This window comes from Cryptomeria japonica, chromosome 10, assembly GCF_030272615.1.
Source record: "Cryptomeria japonica chromosome 10, Sugi_1.0, whole genome shotgun sequence".
NCBI classification, from domain to species: Eukaryota; Viridiplantae; Streptophyta; class Pinopsida; order Cupressales; family Cupressaceae; genus Cryptomeria; species Cryptomeria japonica.
This window is the reverse complement of record NC_081414.1, coordinates 280,991,587-281,014,939: the sequence shown is the minus strand read 5'-3', so window position 1 is coordinate 281,014,939 and position 23,353 is coordinate 280,991,587. Positions and strand designations below refer to the sequence as shown.

The 23,353-nt window shown below is 35.9% G+C and overlaps 1 protein-coding gene across 7 annotated transcripts in view; it reads left to right on the top strand.

The window, feature by feature from the left end:
* Positions 1 to 19,964: 19,964 nt before the first annotated feature.
* The window catches only part of LOC131075878 (MADS-box transcription factor 23), a 97,548-nt gene continuing 94,159 nt past the window's right edge, over positions 19,965 to 23,353 (top strand). The window contains exons 1-3 of one of the 7 annotated variants that reach the window (XM_058012835.2): positions 19,967 to 20,113; positions 20,299 to 20,395; positions 20,687 to 20,889. In XM_058012835.2, the coding sequence (XP_057868818.2) occupies positions 20,366 to 20,395; positions 20,687 to 20,889 (233 nt within the window). In that variant the 5' untranslated portion in view covers positions 19,967 to 20,113; positions 20,299 to 20,365. Of the gene's footprint in view, positions 20,599 to 20,676; positions 20,890 to 23,353 lie in introns of all 7 variants that reach the window. The other 6 variants (XM_058012819.2, XM_058012816.2, XM_058012809.2 and 3 more) reach the window with 6 other exon arrangements.

The window sequence follows — 23,353 nt, the reverse complement described above, 5'->3', positions numbered from 1 at the left end:
AACTACACATTCAAACTTTCATATGCAATCAAGCTTACTTGCAACCACATTTCCATTCTTTGTTGAGCTCTTGTGCACACAAAAAATCTAAGAGCAAATATACCAAGCAAGATCAATGGAGATAGGAAGAATGGATATTCAAACCCTAGTGGACATGTGATGGTATAATCTTTGTGATTTTGTTGATTTGCATTGTCTTAGGTAATCTTCATATGTTATGGTGGATCTTTGTTGTTGTTAGGCTAGGGTTTTGTGTTTGAATCTATTTTATTCTTTCAATATTATTGTTTCCATTTTTACCATAAACACAAAGCATTCAAAGCTTTAGTTGAGAAAGAAACCGAGAAGAATTTGAAATTTTTAAGATCTGACCGGGGTGGAGAATTTACTTTTGATGAATTTGTGAAGTTGTGTGATGAACATGGAATCACGAGGTAGATGTCATCTCCTAGAACTCCACAATAGAATGGGATAGCAGAGAGGATGAATAGAACAATTGTTGAAGTTGCTAGAACCATGTTGATTCAAGGTGAAGTACCAAGAATGTTTTGGAGAGAAGCAGTTAGCATTGTTGTTTACACTTTGAACCGGGTACTTGTCAAGAGAGATAACAACAAAACACCTTATGAATTATGGCATGGAAAGACTCCTACTATAAGTTACTTTAAAAAAATTGGGAGTAGATGTTTCATTAAACGTGATGATTACACTAGAAAGTTTGATGCAAAGTGTGATGAAGGTATTTTTCTTGGTTACTCTACAAAGAGTAAGGCTTTCAAATATTATATCAAGAGAACACAAAAGATAATTGAGAGTGCTAATGTGAAGGTAGATGAACTCTAATAAATCCAATGAGACCAGCATATCTGAACCTAAGAAAGATGAAGATAAAGTTGTGTTTATTGAATCGAAGGTACAAAAGAATGATGAGCAGAACAATGCAAAAATAGGTGCTCAAACAGTAAACGAAGATAGCGATGAAGAAGATGAACATGAAGCAGAAGGCACAAACACTGGAATGAGTAATACCAAGATATGTATAACTGAATCATTCGGAAGAACAAATTATAGGTGATAAAAATGTTGGTGTACAAAAAAGAAGGAAAATCAGAGAAAACTCGTTTCTGATTTCAACTATAGAGCCTAAAACAGTAAGAGAGGTATTGAAGGATGATGATTGGATTAATTCCATGAATGAGGAATTGGATTAGATTGAGAAGAACAAGACCTAGACACTTGTTCCAAGACTGGAAGACAAGAATGTGATCGAGACTAAATGGGTTTGTAGAAACAAGTTGAATGAAGAAGGCAAGGTTGTGAGGAATAAAGCAAGGTTGGTATGCAAAGGCTATGCACAAGAAGAAGGAGAAGACTATGGAGAAATATTTGCACCAGTGGCAAGATTGGAAGGAGTAAGAATGTTACTTTCTTATGTTGCATTTAAAGGATTTAAGGTCTACCAGATGGATGTTAAATTTTCTTTTCTTAATGGCATCCTTGAGGAAGAAGTGTACATAGAACAACTAGATGGATTTTCTTTAACTAAGGATAAAGATATGGTTTGCAAGTTGCATAAGGCATTGTATGGATTGAAGCAGGCATTGAGGGCATGGTTTGAAAGATTGCATGCACATCTGATCAATATAGGATTCCAGTGTACCAGTGAGGATAGTAACATATATCTTAAGACTAATGGAGACAAAGTATTGATAGTTGAAGTATTTGTAGATGATATAATTTTTGGAGGTGATGATGATTTATGTATGGTGTTTGTTGAGGAGATGAAGAAAGAATTTGAAATGTCTCTTATTCGTAAGATTAAGTTTTTCATTGGGTTGCAGGTCTAGCAATTGGATGGTGGAATATTTATCTGTTAGAGTAAGTATGTAAAGGAAGTGTTGAAAACATTTGGCATGGAGGATTGTAAACCGGTTGGTACTCCAATGGTGATAGGTTGTAAACTATCTAAGAAAGATGATTCACCCTATGTTGATGAAAAATAATACAAGCCCATGATCGGTAAGTTGCATTATGTTGTTCACAGTAGGCCTGATATTGCACATATTGTTGGTTTGGTTGCTAGATTTTAGAAGGATTCCAAGGAGACTCACTTGGTAGCGGTGAAAAGGAAATTCAAGTACTTGAAAGGCACAAGAGACTATGGTTTATGGTATCCTTATAAAAATGATTTTTCTTTGGAAGTGTTTACTGATGCAGATTGGGCAGGCAATGTTGATGACCAAAACAACACTCTCGGTGGAGCTTTTCTTCTTGTAGGTAGATTGGTTGCTTGGACAAGTAAGAAGCAAACTTGTGTATCATAATCAACAATAGAGGCAGAGTATGTTGCAACATCAATGAATTGCACACAAACAATCTGGATTAGACATGTATTAGAAGGTTTTAAACTTGATATGTCTGAACCGGTAACTATTTATTGTGACAATACAAGTGCTATTAATATTTCAAAAAATATTGTGTTACATGCAAGGACAAAGCACATAGAATTGCAATATCATTTTATGAGGGAGAGAGTCCATGATAAGCAAGTAAGAATGGAGTATGTGTCCAACAAAGAACAGTTAGCAGACATTTTTACTAAACCATTATTGAAGACTACCTTTCAGTACATCAGAGGTAAATTAGGTATCAGACCCCTACATAAGAAGAACTAAGATGCAGGAGATGCATCAATCCAGTGGGCTTACTGAATATGTTTCACTAGGGATTGGTGAAATGGTGGCTACTCCATAAGGGGGGCAACTTAGATGATATTTGATGATCTGCGATGCATATGCACCTTTGGCATTGCTGTCAAAGGGAGAGAATAAATATATTAGCCTAAGGAGGAGAAGATTTGTAACAAAAAGGGGGAGAGGAAATGAAGATTCAGTTCCAGGTGAAGAAGAACTGAGAGAATCGGCAGAAGAGTGAAGTACATTAGAGAAGTTTCAGAACTGAGTAGCATGATTTTAGTTGAATATGTTGGAGTTTATGTTGGTATTTCCATCAATGCAAAAGGGGGAGAATGTTGGCATGATTGGCATAACTGATGTAGATCAAGAATGGTGACTGAAATGGTAAAGGATTGTTTGTGATGAAATTATGATGAAGAGATTGAGATTGCATGATCAGATGGCTTTGATCAGTTATTTGTGTTGCCATTGATGACAACTAATATTTACTATGTTGTATTTTGTTGGCATTTTTGTTTGTTTATGTTGTGATTGTCATTGATGGACACACACTTGTATTGAGATCCCCTTTATATGTATGAGCTCAAGCTCAACCGGTATTTGTTCCAATTGGTGTGTTGTATTCTAGTCTTTAGACTAGTGGTGATTTTGCAGAATGTGTTTCCCGGTCTGAAGCGGCATGTCGACCCCAAGCGGTTCATAGATCACAAGCGGTACAAGGAAGCAAAGCAGCACAACACATTCTTACCAGTCTTCATTTTTGTCAAACCGGCTATCGGTATTTTGTATGAACCGACAATGCTCTATGATGAGTTACCAACTAGCATTTTGTGATGAGTTACCAATCCACTGATTGTTTGACAATGTCGACACATTGACGGTGCTTCTTGTGTCGTGTTACTGAGTATGTCTAGATTCATTGAACCTACGAAATTGTAATGTAATCCTATTGGACCAACATGAAATCAGATTCCTTTAAAAGGACATCATGTCTAGGGTTTTAAGTTGCTGCTAAAAGGGTTAATGTCGTGCTAGGGTTTAATGTGGAAGTTGAGTTGTTGTGAGAACGATCTTATCTGAGAAGATCAAGTTGTAACTGTGAGAGAGATAGAGAAGAATAAAGTAATGCTGGAATGCATTAATTGCGAGCAATACTGGATCTAACCAAGCAGTTTGTGCTATCTGATAGATCAAACACTTGTTGATTACTCACATCTTTGACAAGTCTGTAGCCCTTAACTAGGTAGGCCTCAAAGCCTTTGTAAAATCCTCTAACAAGGTGGTTCACACATGTGAATCTAAAATCCTCTAACAAGGTAGTCTTTAATCAGACTTATCTCCTAATAGAGATTGAGATTCCTAACAGGATCTGTTCTGGTGAAGAACATTATAAGACCTTAACCGGTCTGGTTTCTATTCTACAGATAGTGAGTTGTGAGTTCCATCTCACCGTGGTTTTTCCCAGTTGGGTTTCCACGTCAAATATCTTGTGTTATGGTTGTATTGCTTTTGTGGGTGAATGCTTTATTCACATTTTGGTTTGCATGTGTGGTAACCGGTCTGACTATTAGACTGCTTTATCGGTTTATCTTTAGACTGTGTAAGTGTTTTAGTGCAGAGATTTTTGGCATACTAATTCACCCCCCCCTCTTAGTATTCATCAATTGGTATTAGAGCCTACCTTTCTATAAGTTTAACCACTTGGAAAGAGATATGGGGAAATACACCATGAGGGAACTTACTCAATGGCTCACTAAGTCTGAGCAAGCCTATGATGATCTTATGGTCAAATACAAGACATCTCAAGCAAAAAGGAGAGAACATGCAGAAAAGTTGATGGAGCTATCTAAAAGTAGTTCTGAAGATGAAGCTAATATGGAAGCCATGATTGCTGAAGTAAATAAGCTGAATGATTCAAACTCCAATCTGAGAAAGGAGTTGGAAGGACTAACTATTCGGTTTAGTCAAGAGCTTGAGAACCAGAGAAAAGCTGAAGATCAGATAAAGGATAGAGATCATGAGATCTCTAAGTTGAAACAAGAGATTAGTGCACTGACTGCTCACCTTCATGAGAGCAGAATGGAAAAAGAAGACATGCAAGGAGAACTGAACATTGCCATCTCTAAAAATGCAAGTCTAATGGAGACAAACACTGCCATTTCCAAAGAACTCTTTGAGTCAAAGGAAATACTTGCTAAGTTTGGCAAAAGTACTGTCGAGCTAGAGCAAAAGCTTGAGTCATCTAGACCAGCAAAGAATACCAATGGTCTTGGTTTCTCTAGACATGAGGAAGGAGAATCCTTAGGAACAAATGCTAAAGCATCAAAGAAGCAACCGACACTCAAAGGAAAAGGTAAGCAAAAATTCAAACTTGTTTTCTTTAACTGTCTTAAAGAAGGACACACTACCAATGTATGTAGGAGCAAAGCCTACAATAATTTTCCTTATTTTATCAACAATGTACCTAGATCCAATAAGTTCAATGGTCATTGTTATGCATGCAACAAGTTTGGGCATAGAGCATTTGAATGCAGGTCTGTGATGGATAACACTGGAAGATATCCTCAGAGGACCCAAGGAACTGGTCCTGAACCTTTTGTGAACCGGAATCACAACCGGTTTAATGTCTTCAATCATCAATCAAGAAGTGGTGGTCATCAAGCGGCAATTGGATGGAGAGAAAATTGTATGATCTGTCATGATCATGGTCACACTGCTGCAACATGCAGAAGGAAGAATGGAAACATGTACAATGGACCTTGGAGAGCACCTGGACTTGTTTGCTATCACTGCAACAAACCAGGTCACATTGCAAGATTCTGCAGAAGTAGAAAAAGTATATCTGATGATATACCGGTCACTCAGGAAGGAGAAATCGATGTTGAAAAAGTTCAAGGGGACATGAAGAAAACATGGAGGAAGAAACCAACAATGTTGGAAGAGGAACCAATTTCTGCACCTAGTGTGGAAATATCAGAACCGACAAACTAAGCCTTAAAGGCTTAGGGGGAGCAAACAACGAAATGCTTTCGAACCCCCAGTTTACACTGGTAAAAGACATTAACTGGTATGCGATACCTGTCGCTTGGCAGAAGACCGGAAATGGTAAAAAGGCAAATTAGGGTTTACACCCTAATAGAAGAGCATTAATGATGGTAGGTGAGAGACATGTATAAATGCATTTTTCAAATCATTTCTCACTATCTATTTTTGAGCGAAGAAAAGTTTTCAAGTGCAAAGCGAACAAAAGGTGATTTGAGCTTAGATTTCAAGAAATTGAATAACCTTGAAAGAGATTCAAATCCAATTTGCAAGCAGTAGTGGAGAACACAAAGTGGTGATTTGGCATCTGACGGAGAGTGGAGTGAAGCAGAATCAGGAAGCCCTAAATTCGCATTTGAAAGGTATTTTTCGTGTTCTTGAAATACTCTACAATGGCTTCCGCATCTCATACCAGTTCGAGTACATCAATTTAGTTGGAAAGTTTTATTCAGAGGAAGTCTAAATATAATGCTTTGTCACAAGTTCCAGCTAGAGTCATAGTTGAAGAGGGAATTTCTGATTATATTGATTGCAAAATAGAAGACCTAGGGTCTTTAGCCATTCACACTCAGTTAGGTCTATTTTGCGGCAAGGATAAAAAGATCAAACCGGAATTTAGTATCTTAGAGAAGAAGAAATTCCATAACGCAGTATATTTTCTGGAAGATTTCACGGAGGATCACATCAGAATTATTTCGAGCAGAGTCCACGGTGACAAGATGTACCTAGAGAGGATGCATGACATTACGCCTCAGGCAATTCATGCAGTCACCGGCTTTTATAACACAGGGAAAGTGCCAACCCTGAGAAAAGTGAGCAAAACCGAAATAGCCAAGCTCACTAGTTCAACCAGTGACTCGTGGGGTATAATAGTGAATCCTATCAAGGATGATCTAGTGAAATATGCCTACATGGTGATAGGATACAGAACGTTTTCAGCCAGTAGGATAAATTCTGTATCTGTTGCAATGATAAATGCCACTTACCGAATGACAAAAGAGGATGCATCTTTTGACTTATGCCCTGGCATGCAAAGGCAACTCCTGTTGAATCTTAAGGCGATCAAACAGGACAATTCACTAAGGTTTAAGTTTGGACAACTACTGGTAGGGTTATTCTTCTATTTCCAAGGCTACTTTCCTGGTGTAGGAGATGTCTAGTGGTCCCCTGACCAACCGGTAACCAAGCAAATAAAGGAAAGCATACAAGCCATTGGAACCAGCTACCCTGAAGTACTAAACAAATATTTTGATGAGTTCAGAAGAAAGATGAGTCAGAGGTTAAGAATCTCAGGTGACATAGTGAAGAAATACGAAGATGACATATGTTTCACTATTCAGGTGGACAAATGTTTAATGGAGGCTGTTGAGCCTAGAACAGAGGAAGTAGAGCCAATGGGCTATGAAGTTATGTTTGACATGCTGGAAGGGTATGCCTCAACCCTTATTGCCTTGCCTCTTGATCCAAAGGCTAAGAGGACCGGAACCTACTTGGAGAGGATTGCACCAGTTAAAGAACCATCGGTGAAGAAAGGAAAAGAACTGGTAGCAAAGAAAGCCAAGGCAGTGCCTGCAGCATCGACATCGGCTACCACTGCAACTCCAAGAGTGACCAAGCGGTCACCGGAAAAGAAGAAACCAGAGGTAACATCGGCAAAAGTCTTTGAAAGAAAGAGGAAGACTAAGACAAATGAACCAGACTCCGAAGAAACCGAGTTTGATGAACAGCCAAAGAAGGCCAGACAGACAAAAAAGGTGAAGAAGAATGAACCAGCAACATCCGCACCGATAAATATAGACATCTCCTCATACAAACCTTTGACACATTGTCAAAGAATAGTAAAAAATATTAGGAGAAAATTACTTCATGATTTAGTAGACTATTATGATGAATTTAATAGTGAGGAGAAAGATGAAGTACTACAGGAAATCATTCTTTATTTGTGTAAAAATGACCAGTCACCATCAAAGATTAAATCTCAGACACTAGATTCATTATTTAAAGCATTAGATAATAAATGGCGCATTGCCATTGAAAAAGAACAAGAGATTAGGGAGAAAGTCTTTGCATGGTACTTTCTCGAACTCTCAAATTCAGAATTATTTGATGCCCTGGATCAAAATAATGGTCTCTTCTTCACAAGGAGAAGAAGACTCTAGATGTTGGAGGGGAGAATTGATGATGTTGAAAAAGATACTCATCAGCATATGGCTCATGCTATCAACTCTCACAAAGAACGAATGACCAACCTCCAAGCGGAAAAAGAACCAGTTATTTCCAAACCGGATGAGGTTTTTGATGAGGAAGGAAACTTGGTGGAAGAACCAATCGACACTATCGATGTCGATGCCCTAAACGTAGAAGATGTCACTCAGGACATACCTTCTAAGGGAACTGGACAGGGGCAACAAGTTGAACAGGGCGGTGAACAGGCTAAGGACACATAGGAAGCAGCAAAAGAATGGGAAGAGAAGAAGATGAGGGATGAAGATGAGAAAAAGAAGAAAGAGGAAGAGAAAAGAAAAGAAGAAGAAGAGAAACGAAAAGAAGAAGAGAAGAAGAAGCAAGAAGATGAGAGGAAGAAGAAAGAAGAAGAGGATAAGGAAGAAAAGAGAAAGAAGGAAGAGGAAGAAAAGAAGAAGAAGGAAGAAGAAGAAAAGAAGAAGAAGGAAGAGGAAGAACAGAAGAAGAAGAAGGAAGAGGAAGTGAAGAAGAAGGAAGAAGAAGCAACGAAGAAAAAGAAAGAAGAGGAAGACAAGAAGAAGATGGAAGAGGAAGAAAAGAAAAAGAGAGAAGAGAAAGAGAAAGAAGAGAAGGAGAGGAAAAAGAAGGAAGAAGCAGACAAGACAACTGAAGCAATGAAGAGCACACAGATGGAGACTCCTAAGGCAACCGGAAGCCAAGCCAAATCGGCTGCTATCTCGAGTCCTATTGATCTCCAATCTGCAAGTGAGTCTGAGCTTATGCAAAGCATCAAGGTTGCCCAAGAGCGCCTTGAAGTCATTCACAGGAAAAAGGAACATGATATTATTCAGGCAGTTGTAGACACACTTACCGATTTAATCCCGGGTACTAATCTTCCTGACATTGAATCATCACTAGCACTGCTCAAACTTCTATGTACTATAGTGGATGATCAGGTGCATAGTCTAGAAGAAGCAGCAGAGGCCAATGTCAAGAAAGAGCACCAAAAGGCTCTTAATGTTGCTCTAGTGAAAAAGATGAATGAGCTTAGGACTGAACTGCTGAAAGATCAAAAGGACATAAGAAATGCCTTGGATAAGGGAAACTTGCTACTCAGCAAAATCTATCAACCTCATCTATTCTGTGATGATGTGCTAGCCAAGAAGCAAAAGCTTCAAATGGACTTACAGTCCTACTTGGGCACATTTAAGACACCTTATGATTCCTTTGCAGCATATGGGCAAACCGTTCACCGGTTTCAGATCCAGTCAGCCAAGATGGAGCAAGAGATCAGTACACGGTCTAGGGATTTGTAGGAGCTTCAACTGGTTTTACTTCCATGACTGTAAATTCTTCAGAAGTGTTATCTGAACCTGGATGCCCTGACAGTCACACAGGAACTGAGCACAGTAGATGCCATGGAGGAACAGGTATCCTATATGCAAACAGAGAAGGAAGTAGCAACCTCCCTACTTGAGTCCTGGTCTCTATCCATGAAACAATTTTTACAGGACTATAAATTGGTTTTTGACAAGTATTATTCATTATTGTCATAAACTTATATATATATGGAAACGGGGTTTCTTCAGAGATACTTTGTCATTGTTGGCAAAGAGGGAGAAGTATATCTGGTTTTTGGTTTTAAAATTTTGATCTTCTGACACAGGGGGAGAAGTATCTGATTTTGAAATTTTGATATATGCTGTGATATATGCTATATGCTCTGATGATTATGCTCTATATGCAAAATTGTTATACACTATGTTGTTTAAGGGATAGTGTATATGCTTAGGGGGAGAAATTTTGTTAATGGCAAGTTTTTGTTGTAAAACACTTAGATGTCAAAATTTTATTTTCCTAAGTGTTGCCATCAATGCCAAAGGGGGAGATTGTTGGCATTTTTGTTTGTTTATGTTGTGATTGTCATTGATGGACACACACTTGTATTGAGATCCCCTTTATATGTATGAGCTCAAGCTCAACCGGTATTTGTTCCAATCAATATGTTGTATTCTAGTCTTTAGACTAGTGGTCATTTTGCAGAATGTGTTTCCTGGTCTAAAGCGGCATGTCAACCCCAAGCGGTTTGTAGATCACAAGCAGTACGAGGGAGAAAAGTGGCACAACACATTCTTACCAGTCTTCATTTTTGTCAAACCGGCAACCGGTATTTTGTATGAACCGACAATGCTTTGTGATGAGTTACCAACCGACATTTTGTGATGAATTACCAATCCACCAATTGTTTGACGGTGCTGACACATTGACAGTGCTTCTTGTGTCGTGTTACTAAGTATGTCTAGATTCATTGAACCTAGGAAATTGTAATGTAATCCTATTGGACCGACATGAAATCAGATTCCTTTAAAAGGACATCATGTCTAGGGTTTTAAGTTGTTGCTGAAAGGGTTAATGTCGTGCTAGGGTTTAAGGTGGAAGTTGAGTTGTTGTGAGAATGATCTTATTTGAGAAGATCAAGTTGTAACTACGAGAGAGATAGAGAAGACTGAAGTAATGCTGGAATGCATTAACTGTGAGCAATATTGGATCTAACCAAGCAGTTTGTGCTATCTGATAGATCAAACACTTGTTGATTACTCACATCTTTGACAAGTCTATAGCCCTTAACCGGGTAGGCCTCAAAGCCTTTGTAAAATCCTCTAACAAGGTGGTTCACACATGTGAATCTAAAATCCTCTAACAAGGTAGTCTTTAATCAGACTTATCTCCTAACAGAGATTGAGATTCCTAACAGGATTTGTTCTGGTGAAGAACATTGTAAGACCTTAACTGGTTTGACCTTAACCAGTCTGACCTTAACCGGTCTGGTTTCTATTCTACAGATAGTGAGTTGTGAGTTCCATCTCACCGTGGTTTTTCCCAGTTGGGTTTCCATGTCAAATATCATGTGTTATGGTTGTATTGCTTTTGTGGGTGAATTCTTTATTCGCATTTTGGTTTGCATGTGTGGTAACCGATCTGACTTTTAGACTGCTTTACCAGTTTATCTTTAGACTGTGTAAGTGTTTTAGTGCAGAGATTTTTGGCATACTAATTCACCCCCCCCCTCTTAGTATTCATCAGTATTTTTCATCTAAGTCTTTTTGGTCTACCAGAAATGCCTTACCGGTATTATAGACAGTGAACTGGAATTAGGACCTTAATTGGTAAATGAGGAATGTTTTGATCTAATCTAGTGATTGGTGATGATTGAAGTGTTGTGGTTTAGAATGTGAGCTTGTATCATTGTAATATGTATCTGACTAGGACCGCATCATGTTTTAGTTATCAAAAATCATGTTTATGATTTATGTTGTATTTTTTCCTAGGGTTTAAGAAGGGCTTAAGGACCGGTAAAGAATTCTCTTAACCAATAATGATTTTTGGTTTTGCGGTGATCTACATCAAGTTCAAATGTTAGTGATGACGTGGCACAAACCACGTGAAGTGTTTGAAAGATGTTTTGGCGCATTTCGAGAGAAAATTTCTTAGGAATATGTAAAGTGATTAGCAGAGTGTTATAAGGGTTTGACTTTGTATCAGAACGAGATGCAATGATCATTCAATGGTTGTAATTGATTTATAATTGATTATAATGATCCATATGATAATCTGTAATGAGCTTTAAAAGATTTGTGATGATCTATGTTGTAAGTCTTAGGGTTTTGTAAGCAACTAAGTTGAAAAGGTTATTTATATCAGTATAGTTGATGTTTGTTGTGTCGATGGTTTTGAGAAAAGTGTGAAGCCGAACCAGAGTATGAGATCTGCCAAAGAGTATAAGATTTGGAGCTTAATTGGATCTGATCAAGAAAGCAGTTAAGTGTTGTACCTAAATCATTCATTGTTGTTCTCTAACAATTGCAGCAGTCAAAATCCCTTAACTGGGTAGGTCCTAATAGGCCCTACATTGTAAATCCCTTAACCGGGTAGCTCTATATCAGAGTGTTAAATCCTCTTGGAAAGTTGATCCTAATAGGTCAAAGCTTGTAACAGGGCTCGTCATCTAAATCCCTTAGCTGAGTGACTCCTAACAGGTTCTGCTCCTAATAGGGCATCGTTGTAAGCTTCTAATTGGGCTAGGCTCCTAACATGGCACATTCCGAAAGAGTGGACAATTTTTTGTGGGTACCAATTCCCACTGTGGTTTTTCCCTATTTGGGTTTCCACATAAAAAACATGGTGTTCATATGGTGAATGTTTTTATGTGCTGATTTGTTTTACTTTCAGTTTATGCATATTGATGAACACTTAATGAGTTGTTCTGATAAATCAGTTTAACAGTTGATTATCAGTGATTATCGATAATGGTAAAGAGTTTATTATTGGTTTATGTTTGATTTGAAGAAGTTTTATAAGTTCAAGTTTTAAGTTTGAAATTATTGTTAATACTGATTCACCCCCCCTCTCAGTATTAATTGGATCCTCTAAGATTATCACACAAAAAGTAATAGGTCCCTTCTTCATTGTTTTCATCAGCAATAACTGTGTACACATGACCTGCATTTTATTGAATGACAAATAAGTACCAAAAATAGTAAAATGAAATAAAATGAGTTAAATTTTCCAATAACTAAGTAACATTCAACAATAAATGGTTGCACTAAGTCAGATACATGCTCAAAATCCACATAAACTTCCATCTAGTTCAACTGCAGTGGTTTGGGAAGTTGATATGTATCAATTGGAACTAAAGGTCTACAAGACCATCCATCAACCGACTCATATGATTCACAATCATCCAACATTAAATCCATATACAATGAACAAAAACATACTATCTATCTAATATATTTATAATTGGTGAGCTTGCATCTGAGCTTCTAAATGAGTGCAAGTCACTTGATCCTGTAATTGTGCAACAATCTATATAGCTTGCAACATCAGATTCATGTACGATCAACCAAAATATTTAGAAATAGTAGAATTATCTTGATTACCTGGTTCGATTATCTATTTACACCATTGCACAATGGTTGTTGCATCTATTAAATTAGCACCACCTTCATACTTTAGATATTCTCTACCAAGAGCTCTTTTTACACATGCACCCACACCATTGTTCTCTCCCTTTCCATGTCTAGCCTCAATAAAATTCCCAAAATGGTGTACATCGGTCCTCATATGCATCCTACTCAACCAATAAAATATCCTTGCATTCTTGAATTGTGATGTACATTTATCTGGCTATATGATGTGTTGGTTGTATTTGATATTCCTTTCCCTTGAATTATTATAATAGAGTTGAAAGCATCCTTGCACAAACTCTGGTGAATGACTATGCTCTTTGCTTATGTAGAAGTGATATTCTCTTACTATCTTTCTATCCTGCTTTGTGCTATCATGTGCTTGCATGAATGCAATGTGTACAAAAATAGTTACCTATTGAGAATGGTAATATTGGATTGCACTTCATTTTGAGGTTGTAGCGTACAATTCACTGCAAAATCTACAATAGACACTATGGTATCAAGAGAAAATGTATCCTTACATATCTTGAATTGCTCATCCAACCACCGTGCTCTATGTGTATGTATTATGTAGTCATAAACTAATTTCTCCTCAAAAACATGCATAAATTGTGTTATGGGTAAATCTTGACTCACCAACGCACAATTCTTCAACTCTTTTCCATCTTTAATCCCATATGTGATCGACTTGTATTTTCCATAAGAGATTAGTGTCTTTCTAATTTCATGTGTACTCTCTAAATGTATATATTTTTGCAACTTTTACAGACCACCACATGTAAAACATAAGCCTTTCAAACACACAATCTTATAAAAGGTGCATCCATCATCTCTTTGACATAATACACTTGAAATAAATTCTCTTGATGACTTTGGAGGTTCTTGTATACCACATTCCCGCAAAACATCATTAGTGTACGAAAAACAACATATATGATGATATATATCATAATACATGAAAAATTCAATATACATTCTACAACAACACGTAGTGTATACATGATTTATCTTAACATAAAAGGGTTTTTCCATTTCAAAAAACCTTTGGGTAATTCTTATTTGACGATATGTTTGAATGAATTTCTCGAAAAACTATGTTTGAGTCATATCCAAAAAGTGCTTTGAATGTGGCTCATGATTTATTGATCTGATTCTCCTTCTAACAACATCTCTTTGATTGGGTGAAACTCTTGTGTTGTCATTCCAAAAAATTTCAACGAATTGTCTTAATGCATCAACAACTTTGTCTTTTCATGAAAGTCTACTCAAAAAATTCCCAAAGAGAATTATTGTTAGGATCCTCAAGTTTGTCATGCCTCCCTAAGGCATGGTGTAGTGTTTTTCTACTTATCTTTAATGACTTACTCATTTTTCTTATTAAATGAGACTTTTTAGTTCGGTTGCTGATTATGGCTGAAATAAGAAAACGTCGAGTAACAAATGCATCTTTAGAGCATGACGTTGAACCAATTGCTTGATATGCATCAAATAGATTTCTTATTATATTTTTTTCATCATTTTTAGATGATCTTAAGAAAATGATTTTCATTGTCTCTCTAAAATTCACATTTCTTATCATTTCAACAATTATATACTTTGGTTTTCTATGAATAATTCTAGGTGTTAATATTGTTGCATTTTCTTGTCTTGCATTAAGTACATTCATTTGTTCTTTGATTAGCACTTCTTCTTGGTTTGCATTTGATTCTTTTGATCCATGTAATTGAGCTGGTGTAGATGGCGTATCTTCTCCTCCCAATTTTCTCATTTCACGTAGTCTTTTTCATGTGCTCCCTTTGCCTTTCCTTTATTGCCTCTTGTGATTCAATGGTTCCTTGCTTGTTCCTTCCCATTGTGATTATGAATTATTCTAAATAACATCATATATGTTAGTAAATATTACACAAATTAAACAAACAAAACATTTTATTATACTATGGTCCAAATCAATGAATTTGACAATCAAAAGCATAAATGAAACAAAAAGAAAACATTGAAAATATCAAACTAATAATGCATTTCAATCATTTGAGATCATATAAAACAAAAGCAATCATACACTATCCAAGAATGTCATGGGTTAAGACAATTTCATTGGGTCCTTCTCCAAAAATTATGTTTTTTTGGCCGTTATGAAACCACCTATAATGTAACAAAACTAGTATGTGTTCTTTTTATAAAAATCCCTTGTATGATTTATTGATAATATAGACAAAAGGAGGGGATCATTGCAACAACTATATATAGTGTCAATAACTCATACATAGTTTTTCCACTAGAGACATGAGTGTATAGCGAAAGAAACCCATACGAGGTATTGGCACTATAAAAGAGGGGAGATTAGTGGAACATCTTTAGTCGTGAAACCCGTATAAGTTATTGACCATACACACAAGGAGAAAAGAGAGAAAAAGGGAGAGAGGGAGAGAGTGAGGGGGGTGGAGGGAAGAAGAGAGGGGGAGGGAGGGGAAGGTGGAGAGAGAGAGAGAGAGGTGGGGGGTAGAGGGTAGGAGAGTGAGATAGAGAAAGAGGGAGAGAGGGATAGAGAAAGAGGAAGAGGAGGAGATAGATAATGAGGGAGAGAGGGAGATAAATAACAAGGGAGATAGGGAGAGAGATAGAGAATAAGGGAGAGATGGAGAGCGGGTAAGAGAGATAGAGAAAGAGGGAGAGGGAGAGAGAGAGGGAGAGAGGGAGAGAGATTGAGAAAGAGGGAGAGAGGGAGCGAGATAGAGAAAGAGGGAGAGAGGGAGATAGAGAAAGTGGGAGAGAGGGAGGGGTCATATGAGGTCCTAAGGGGCCTCGCATGTGTTAGAATACCATATGACCTCGTAGGACACCACATGACCTATTAGGACATCATATTGCCCTAAGGAGTAATATGGTGTCATAAGGGGTCATGTCGTGTACTAGGATGTTAAAGTGGGTCATATGGTGTCTTTAGGGGTCATATGGTGTCCCAAGGGGTCATATGGTGTCATTAGGGGTCATATAACCCCTTTTAACATCCTAGTATACAACATGACCCCTAATGACACCATATGACCCTTCTAAGATAATATGATGTCCTAATGGGTCATATGGTTTCATTAGGGATCATATGGGGTCTTAAGGGTATACACATGTGTTAGAACACCATATGACCCCTTAGAACACCACATGACCCATTAGAAAATCATATTGTCGTAAGGGGTCATGTGGTGTCATAAGGGGTCATGATGTGTACTAGGTTGTTAAAATGGGTCATGTCATGTACTATGAATATAGAGAATTATGGAGAGCGAGAGAGAGAGAGAGAGAGAGAGAGAGAGAGAGAGAGAGAGAGAGAGAGAGAGAGAGAGAGAGAGAGAGAGAGAGAGAGAGAGAGGGAGAGGAGGAGATAGAGAAAGATGGACAGAAGGAGATAGAGAATGAGGGAGAGAGGGAGATAGATATAAAAAGAGGGAGAGAGAGAGAGAGAGAGGGAGGGAGATTGATAAAGAGAAAGAGGGAGAAAAGGAGGTAGAGAAAGAGGGAGAGAGAAAGAGGGAGAGGAGGAGATAGAAAATTAGGGAGAGGAGGAGATAGAGAATGAGAGAGAGAGGGAGAGAGATAGAGAATGAGGAGAGAGGGAGAGCGAGGGAGAGAGATAGAGAAAGAGGGAGAGGAAGAGATGGATAAAGATGGAGAGAAGGAGATAGAGAACGAGGGAGAGAGGGGGATAGACAGAGAAAGAGAGAGAGACAGAGATAGAGAAAGAGGGAGAAAGAAGAAGAGAGAGAGAGAGAAAGATGGAGAGAGGGAGATAGAAATGAGGGAGAGAGGGAGAGAGAGAGGGAGAGAAAGATAGAGAAAGAGGGAGAGAGGGAAGAGAAAGAGGGAGAGGAGGAGATGGAGAAAGAGGAAGAGAAGGAGATAGAGAATGAGGGAGAGAAGGAGAGAGATAAAGAGGGAGAGAGGGAGATTGAGGAAGATAGATAGAGAAAGAGAGAGAGGAGATGGAGAAAGAGGGAGAGGAGAGAGATAATGAGGGAGATAGGGAGAGCGAGGAAGAGAGATAGAGAAAGAGAGGTGGAGATAGAGAAAGAGGGAGAGAAGGAGATAGAGAATGAGGGAGAGAGCGAGATAGATAGAGAAAGAGGGACATAGGGAGATAGAGAAAGTGGGAGAGAGAGGAAGAGAGAGAAAGACAAAGAGAGGGAGATAGAAAATGAGGGAGAGAGGAAGAAAGAGTGATAAAGTGACAGAGGGAGAGAGATTGAGAAAGAGGGAGAGAGATCTCCCTGGGTGTGTGTATCTCTCTCTTTCTCTCTATCAACCTCCCTTCCCCCTCTTTCCCCATCTCTCTCTCCATCAACCTCCCTTCCCCCTCTTTATGTGTGTGTGTGTTTATCTCTCTCTCTCTCTCAACCTTCCTTCCCCCTCTTTCTCCATCTCTCTGCCTCACTCTCCCTCTATCCCTCTTTCTTTATCTCTCTCCCTCCATCCCTCTCTCTCTCTCTCAACCTTCCTTCCCCCTCTTTCTCTATCTCTCTCCCTCTTTCTCTATGTAGATATATAAATATAAATGTATGTGTACTTATATCAAATTATGTGTACTTATATGAATATATTCTATGTGAACATATGTGAATTTTAAAGAACATAGCCCATATATGCATTATTATGGAAATAAAACCACGTACGACTTATTATTATGTACAAAAACTTATACGCATTATTATACAGAGTAATAACCCATATGCATTATTTAAAAAAATGCGTATGTGTTTTGCCTTGTATAGCCTTGGATAACAAGGTTGAGGCTTAGGTGCCTTATTTCCCTCTTTTTTATGTGTTTTCTTCTTCCAATTTGGTTTCTTAACTTCATCGCCCTCAGACATACACATACACATACACATACACATACACATACACATACACATACACATACACATACACATACACATACGCATACACGTAAATACATACATACATACATACATACATACATACATACATACATACATACATATGTATGTATGTACATGTGTGTGTGTGTGTGTGTGTGTGTGTGTGTGTGTTTGGTCTGATGGCTATTTACATGTCACATGTCTTTCTAGCCGACTTCATAATGTATGTATTTAATCTAGATGATAGAAAGAGGTCAAAATTGTTTTTTAATAGTGTGTACAATGACATGGTGACAAGAAAGACAGATAGTGTGAAGGTGGTGTGAATCAGATGAAGATTAGAGGTTCAGGGATTTATCAGTAGAGTCAAAAGAGTGCTTAAATTGAGAACTATTATCAACATTGGTAGATGTTCTTTTTATTAAAATTCAAATTATATTGTATATGCATAGTTATTTTTATACCTCTCTCTAAAGAAGTGATCTTCAGTTGTGCAAGTCCCCTTTTTGTATCTTGCCTAAGGTAGTGCACCTTTGTCTACAAATCAAAGTAGCAAGCTCTCTGGTCAGTGGCCATATATATTGTAAATAGTAAATATACATATTGTGAGTTTGAATCTCACCGTTGTTTTTCCTAGTTTGGGTTTCCCACATAAAAAATATGGTGTTCTTGGTGTTCTTGTATTGATGTATTTTTACTATTTCCGTTATTTTCTTTACTGCATAATTGAAGTGAACACATAATATATTTTGGGATCTTTAATTGGTAATATATTTGTTCATGTTGATTCACCCCCCTCTCAGCACCTGGTAATGTTCAACAATACACACACATACATCATTAAAATAGAAAATAGAGGTAATAGACAAGAATATTCAATGTCAAGAAGATAGATTTAGACCAAGGATACCTGACTACTTGATGATACTAGAATGACAAGATAACTCTAGGTCCACATCATCTATAAGGTGGCATAGACCTTTCTCAACCAACGTCAAGGTGCTCAAAGTATACATCTGATTAACCAGACCCAACACTCATTGGCAATGTTATTTTCTAGTATTTGTGACCCTCTCCTTAATGATACTCTCCCCCCATCTTGAGGGTATTGCGTTTCCTGCATCCACTTGGTTACATGAAAAACCAGTTACTCAAAGCTTAACCAATAACAATTGAATATATGAAATATCAATTTCAAAATAACTTCCTCATTTAATTTTTAATCATTAAAAGTTTTCATCCATATGAGAAACAAATAAAAAATCAACGATTAACTAATTACAAAGCATAATAAGAATAATTTCCAAAGTAAGAAAAGAGGAATGTAGCAATAATTTCATGATAGTGACATCACAGTCATTCATATAATTGTGACATGTATCATATTCCTTCTCGTGATTTTTTCTCATAGGCTAGTCCCACAACATAGAATTTGCATATGCCATAAATTGTATGATCAAACTTTGCATGTGAAATCAATCTAGCTATAAAGTATTTAGTGGAAGGAAGGAAGACAAGTAAATTGAAATTGAGCCATTTGCATGTAGGGATCTTCGTTAGAGTAGATACACAATGCTAATAACACTTAAAAAAATATATGCTTAAACTAAAGTCTTTACTTTCTCTATTTTTTTTTGTGAAGTTAAGCAAAAATGTTCATAAAAAATATTGTTCTCCTATATTTACCAAATATCTTTCATGTTCAATTGGTAATATAATCAAAGAATGACATGTCTCACAAATACTATACCCTCATATATCTTTATATTGAAAGAATCCAAGAAACTTGAACTATATAAATAAATTGCAATATTTCAAAAACAAGAATATATATCCATCCCAATTGTGAAACTATGTTTTTGATTTTTTACTCCTATAATATTTCTTCTTACATACATAATTAAATGATGATGGATCATAGAACATGATCTGAAACATATGAAAAAGCCTAACACAACTAAATCCAAAAATTATCAAACTAAACCAACTAGATGCTACACCACAATTTAATCGTTACACGATAGACCCTTGAACTATAATTGATGACATTGATGACGTGGACCCTTGAACTATAATATTGATGACGTGTCTCTTCTACGTGTCTCTTAGACCACCTTCAAAGTTAAACGCCTTACAATCCTATTTAACATCACAAGAGTAAACGGCAACAAATCAAAACCCAAATATTGTGTTGTTTTTTGAACTTTTTCCAAAAGTACCGCCTGTGGACATCAATTACACACGTAATGAATTCACGGGAGCACAAGAACCAACTAATTTTTTGGGTTCTTGCATTCATTACAGATTCATTGCACAGAACCGCTCTTAGGGCAATCCACCTGTCCCTCCGGTACAAAAGTTATCTGAGCTTTTTATGCAATTCTTCAGCAAATAACAAAATCAATGCTTTCTGTTGTCCAATTAGCGCAAATCCGTGCAAGGAAACAGAGTAATTAAAGAGATAACACAGCCATTGATGGAATGTTTATTAACTACTATTTTGTGCGGCCATTAATGAAAGAATTTTATTTTTAGGGTACATACAGTGACTGCGACTCCTAACAGATAAAGCCTCCCTCGCATATTGTCTTTTCGGCCATTAATGGAAAGTGTACATTCCCAAACGTGGAAGGTGCAGATTCAATCCGGAGAGCTTGGAATGCAATTTGTAGAGCAATTTCAGACAAATTAGCAATTATATCTTTCGGATACCCTGCGAAAGAGATAAAACCTACCTAAAATAGCATCTACTTTTTGTATCTTATCATTTGAGTGAACACGTATGGCTGGATTTGAGAGGTTTGAGATCATAACCAGAGCACGGCTCAGTCGCTTGTATGGACATTTTCCTGTATTTTAGTTAGGGTTTCGATAAGCTTTTTGCAGAGTGTAAATATTTGTGAATCTTGAAAGTTCCTTGCAGGTAAAGTTTTTGAGACTTGAAATGGGGAGAGAAAGAATAGAACTGAAGAAAATAGAGAAAGCAGCAGCGAGGCATGTCACTTTCTCGAAACGGAGGAAGGGTTTGATAAAAAAGGCGAAGGAGCTTGCCGTTCTGTGCGACGCCGATGTCGGGCTAATCATTTTTTCTGCAACGGGAAGGCTCTTCGAGGACTCCAATTCCAGGTATTCTTCTTCATTCTTGCTTTTCTTTATTTAGGGAAAAAAAAGTACAGTTTTGACTAGAAATTGCGACAAGGAAGTCTTCATAAATATTTGCACGCAATACAGACGTACAATGCATGTGGTTTCTCGGGACTTATGAATAGTGGTTTTCGAGAGTGGTATTCTTTTAAATAATGCAAGTGGTTTTTCTGGACTCACGAATAATGGTTTTGGAGAGTGGTATTAAATTTAGTTTTTCAAAATTATTTAGGAGTGATTTACATTTAGTTTTTTAGAGTTTTTGTTTAAATTGTTTGTGTTTATAATTTTTTATTTATCTGTATGTTTAACGATTTATTGTGAAGTATTATTTTGTTTGTATTTTAAAATATTTATCAATCTCAAAACATTTTTGAAGATCTAATGTATCTTCTAAGAACACTTAATGTTATAGATTCTATTTTTCATTTAAAAATTAAAATATTTTTTGATAATTTAACAACTTTCTTAATTTTTTAAAAGAAGAAATGTAAATCTAGAGTTTAGATATTCTCAAATTGGTAATCTTTAATTAGAAATATTCACAATATAATTTAGATATTCTAAAGTTGTTAATCTTTAATTAGAAATATTCACAATATAATGAAATTTAGAAGAAACTATATATATTTCTTCCCATTTTTTTTTAAAGTAATTGTATTATAAAAAAAACAAGAGGTTAAGAAATACTCATAATATAAAGAAGGTAGAGGAAACGATGTCTATTCTTCTTATGATTTTATTGAAAATATTTGTAGTTTGTGAAAAGTCTAGGTAAAGAAATTGCCATAATATAAATAAGGTAGAGGAAATTATTTAAGCTTTTATAAAATTTTGCTGAAAACATTTGTTGTATATCAAAATTTGAAAGTAAAATATGTTGTTATGTTAGCTTCTACAAGAGGCAAGTATAGAAAATATTTATAATATTTATAATATCTAAAAATTTATTGAAAATATCTATAATATAAATAAAATTAAGATCAATATGGTGTCACCTTTAACATTATTTTTTTTAAAATACCAAAAATTGAAAGAAAGTGAGACAAGTATGTCTCATTTTTTCAATTTGGTTATAGGCATGTCCCATCTTGAATTTTCTTTTCTTAAATTATTGAACTTTTTCTAAAATAAGAATGCATTTCACTAAGAAATTAAGTATATTGTAACAATAAAAATAATCAATAGGTTTTTTTTAATAAATCAAGTTCCATTGATATTTTTTAAATATTTAAATAGATGCATGCTAGTTTACTAATATGAATATACAAGTTTTTTTTTTTTCACATCATAACTTATAATCAATTAACATATAAGCTATAATGCACGTGCTTATCTAAATGTCATAGTAATTTATATTTTAGTAGTTAAATTTATCAACATTTTGATAATTATTTTTAATTATGATCAATCAACTATCACTTTGGTAGGAAGACTATTTTTTATGAAATAATAATTATTAGTATAAATATTATGATATATAAAATTATACTATATATATTAAACCAAATCTTCTAAGCATTATAAAATTATTTTTTTTAACATAAATACATATTTTTTAATAGATAACATTATATTATAATGGTATAGTGCTCATGTTGACATGTTCTTGTGGCCTAACAATCATTTTGAATTATTCATATGTATTCTTGAAATATCCATATTATTTTATACAAATATATTCCACTTAGATTTTGCCATGATTACAAGGTTAGAAAGCATGTAAAATTCAATCTTGATTAGTTTACTATCAAGATGCAAATGAAATGTTCCCCATTATTCCTAGGTTGGATATGTAGGTGTACAAGTAAAATACTTATTCCTCAAAGCAAATCTAAGTTGACTAAATAAGTGAATATACATGTAAATTAATAAATAGGAATTGGCAATTGTAAAAGTAATAATAAATGTTTATAAAATTAATAATAAAGACTAGGCATTTAGTTGTAAAAATGATGGTAAAAAATTAGATATTGATGTTTTATAGATTTCACTTATTGATGATATAGAAATTAGTTCTTATAACTTGAATATATTTCAAGATTGGAATAGATCTCGAATTTATACTTGGTCAAATTTGTTTTGTGTAGGATCAATCACATGCTTTGCAATTGTCTTAAAGTGAAAAATCACTTTGTAACATGCAAGATTGATTTGGTTGACTATAGGCTTTGTAAATTATGTTTCCCATATCTCTAGTATTGTTAATGTGTAAAAAACTATGAGGATATCACTAAATTGTAAGTGCCATATTCTTCTACCTTGATCCCCTTTATTAGACCCGATCTATTATTATGGAATAATATGAAAGACAACAATGTCAAGCATGTAGGCATTCCAGATGAAGTTAATGTAGAATAAGGTTCCTTTGAGTGCTCCCAAGTGAAATGTTCCTAGTATGATATTTTCTTATGCTCTTTATATATTCATATATGAAATAATGAAC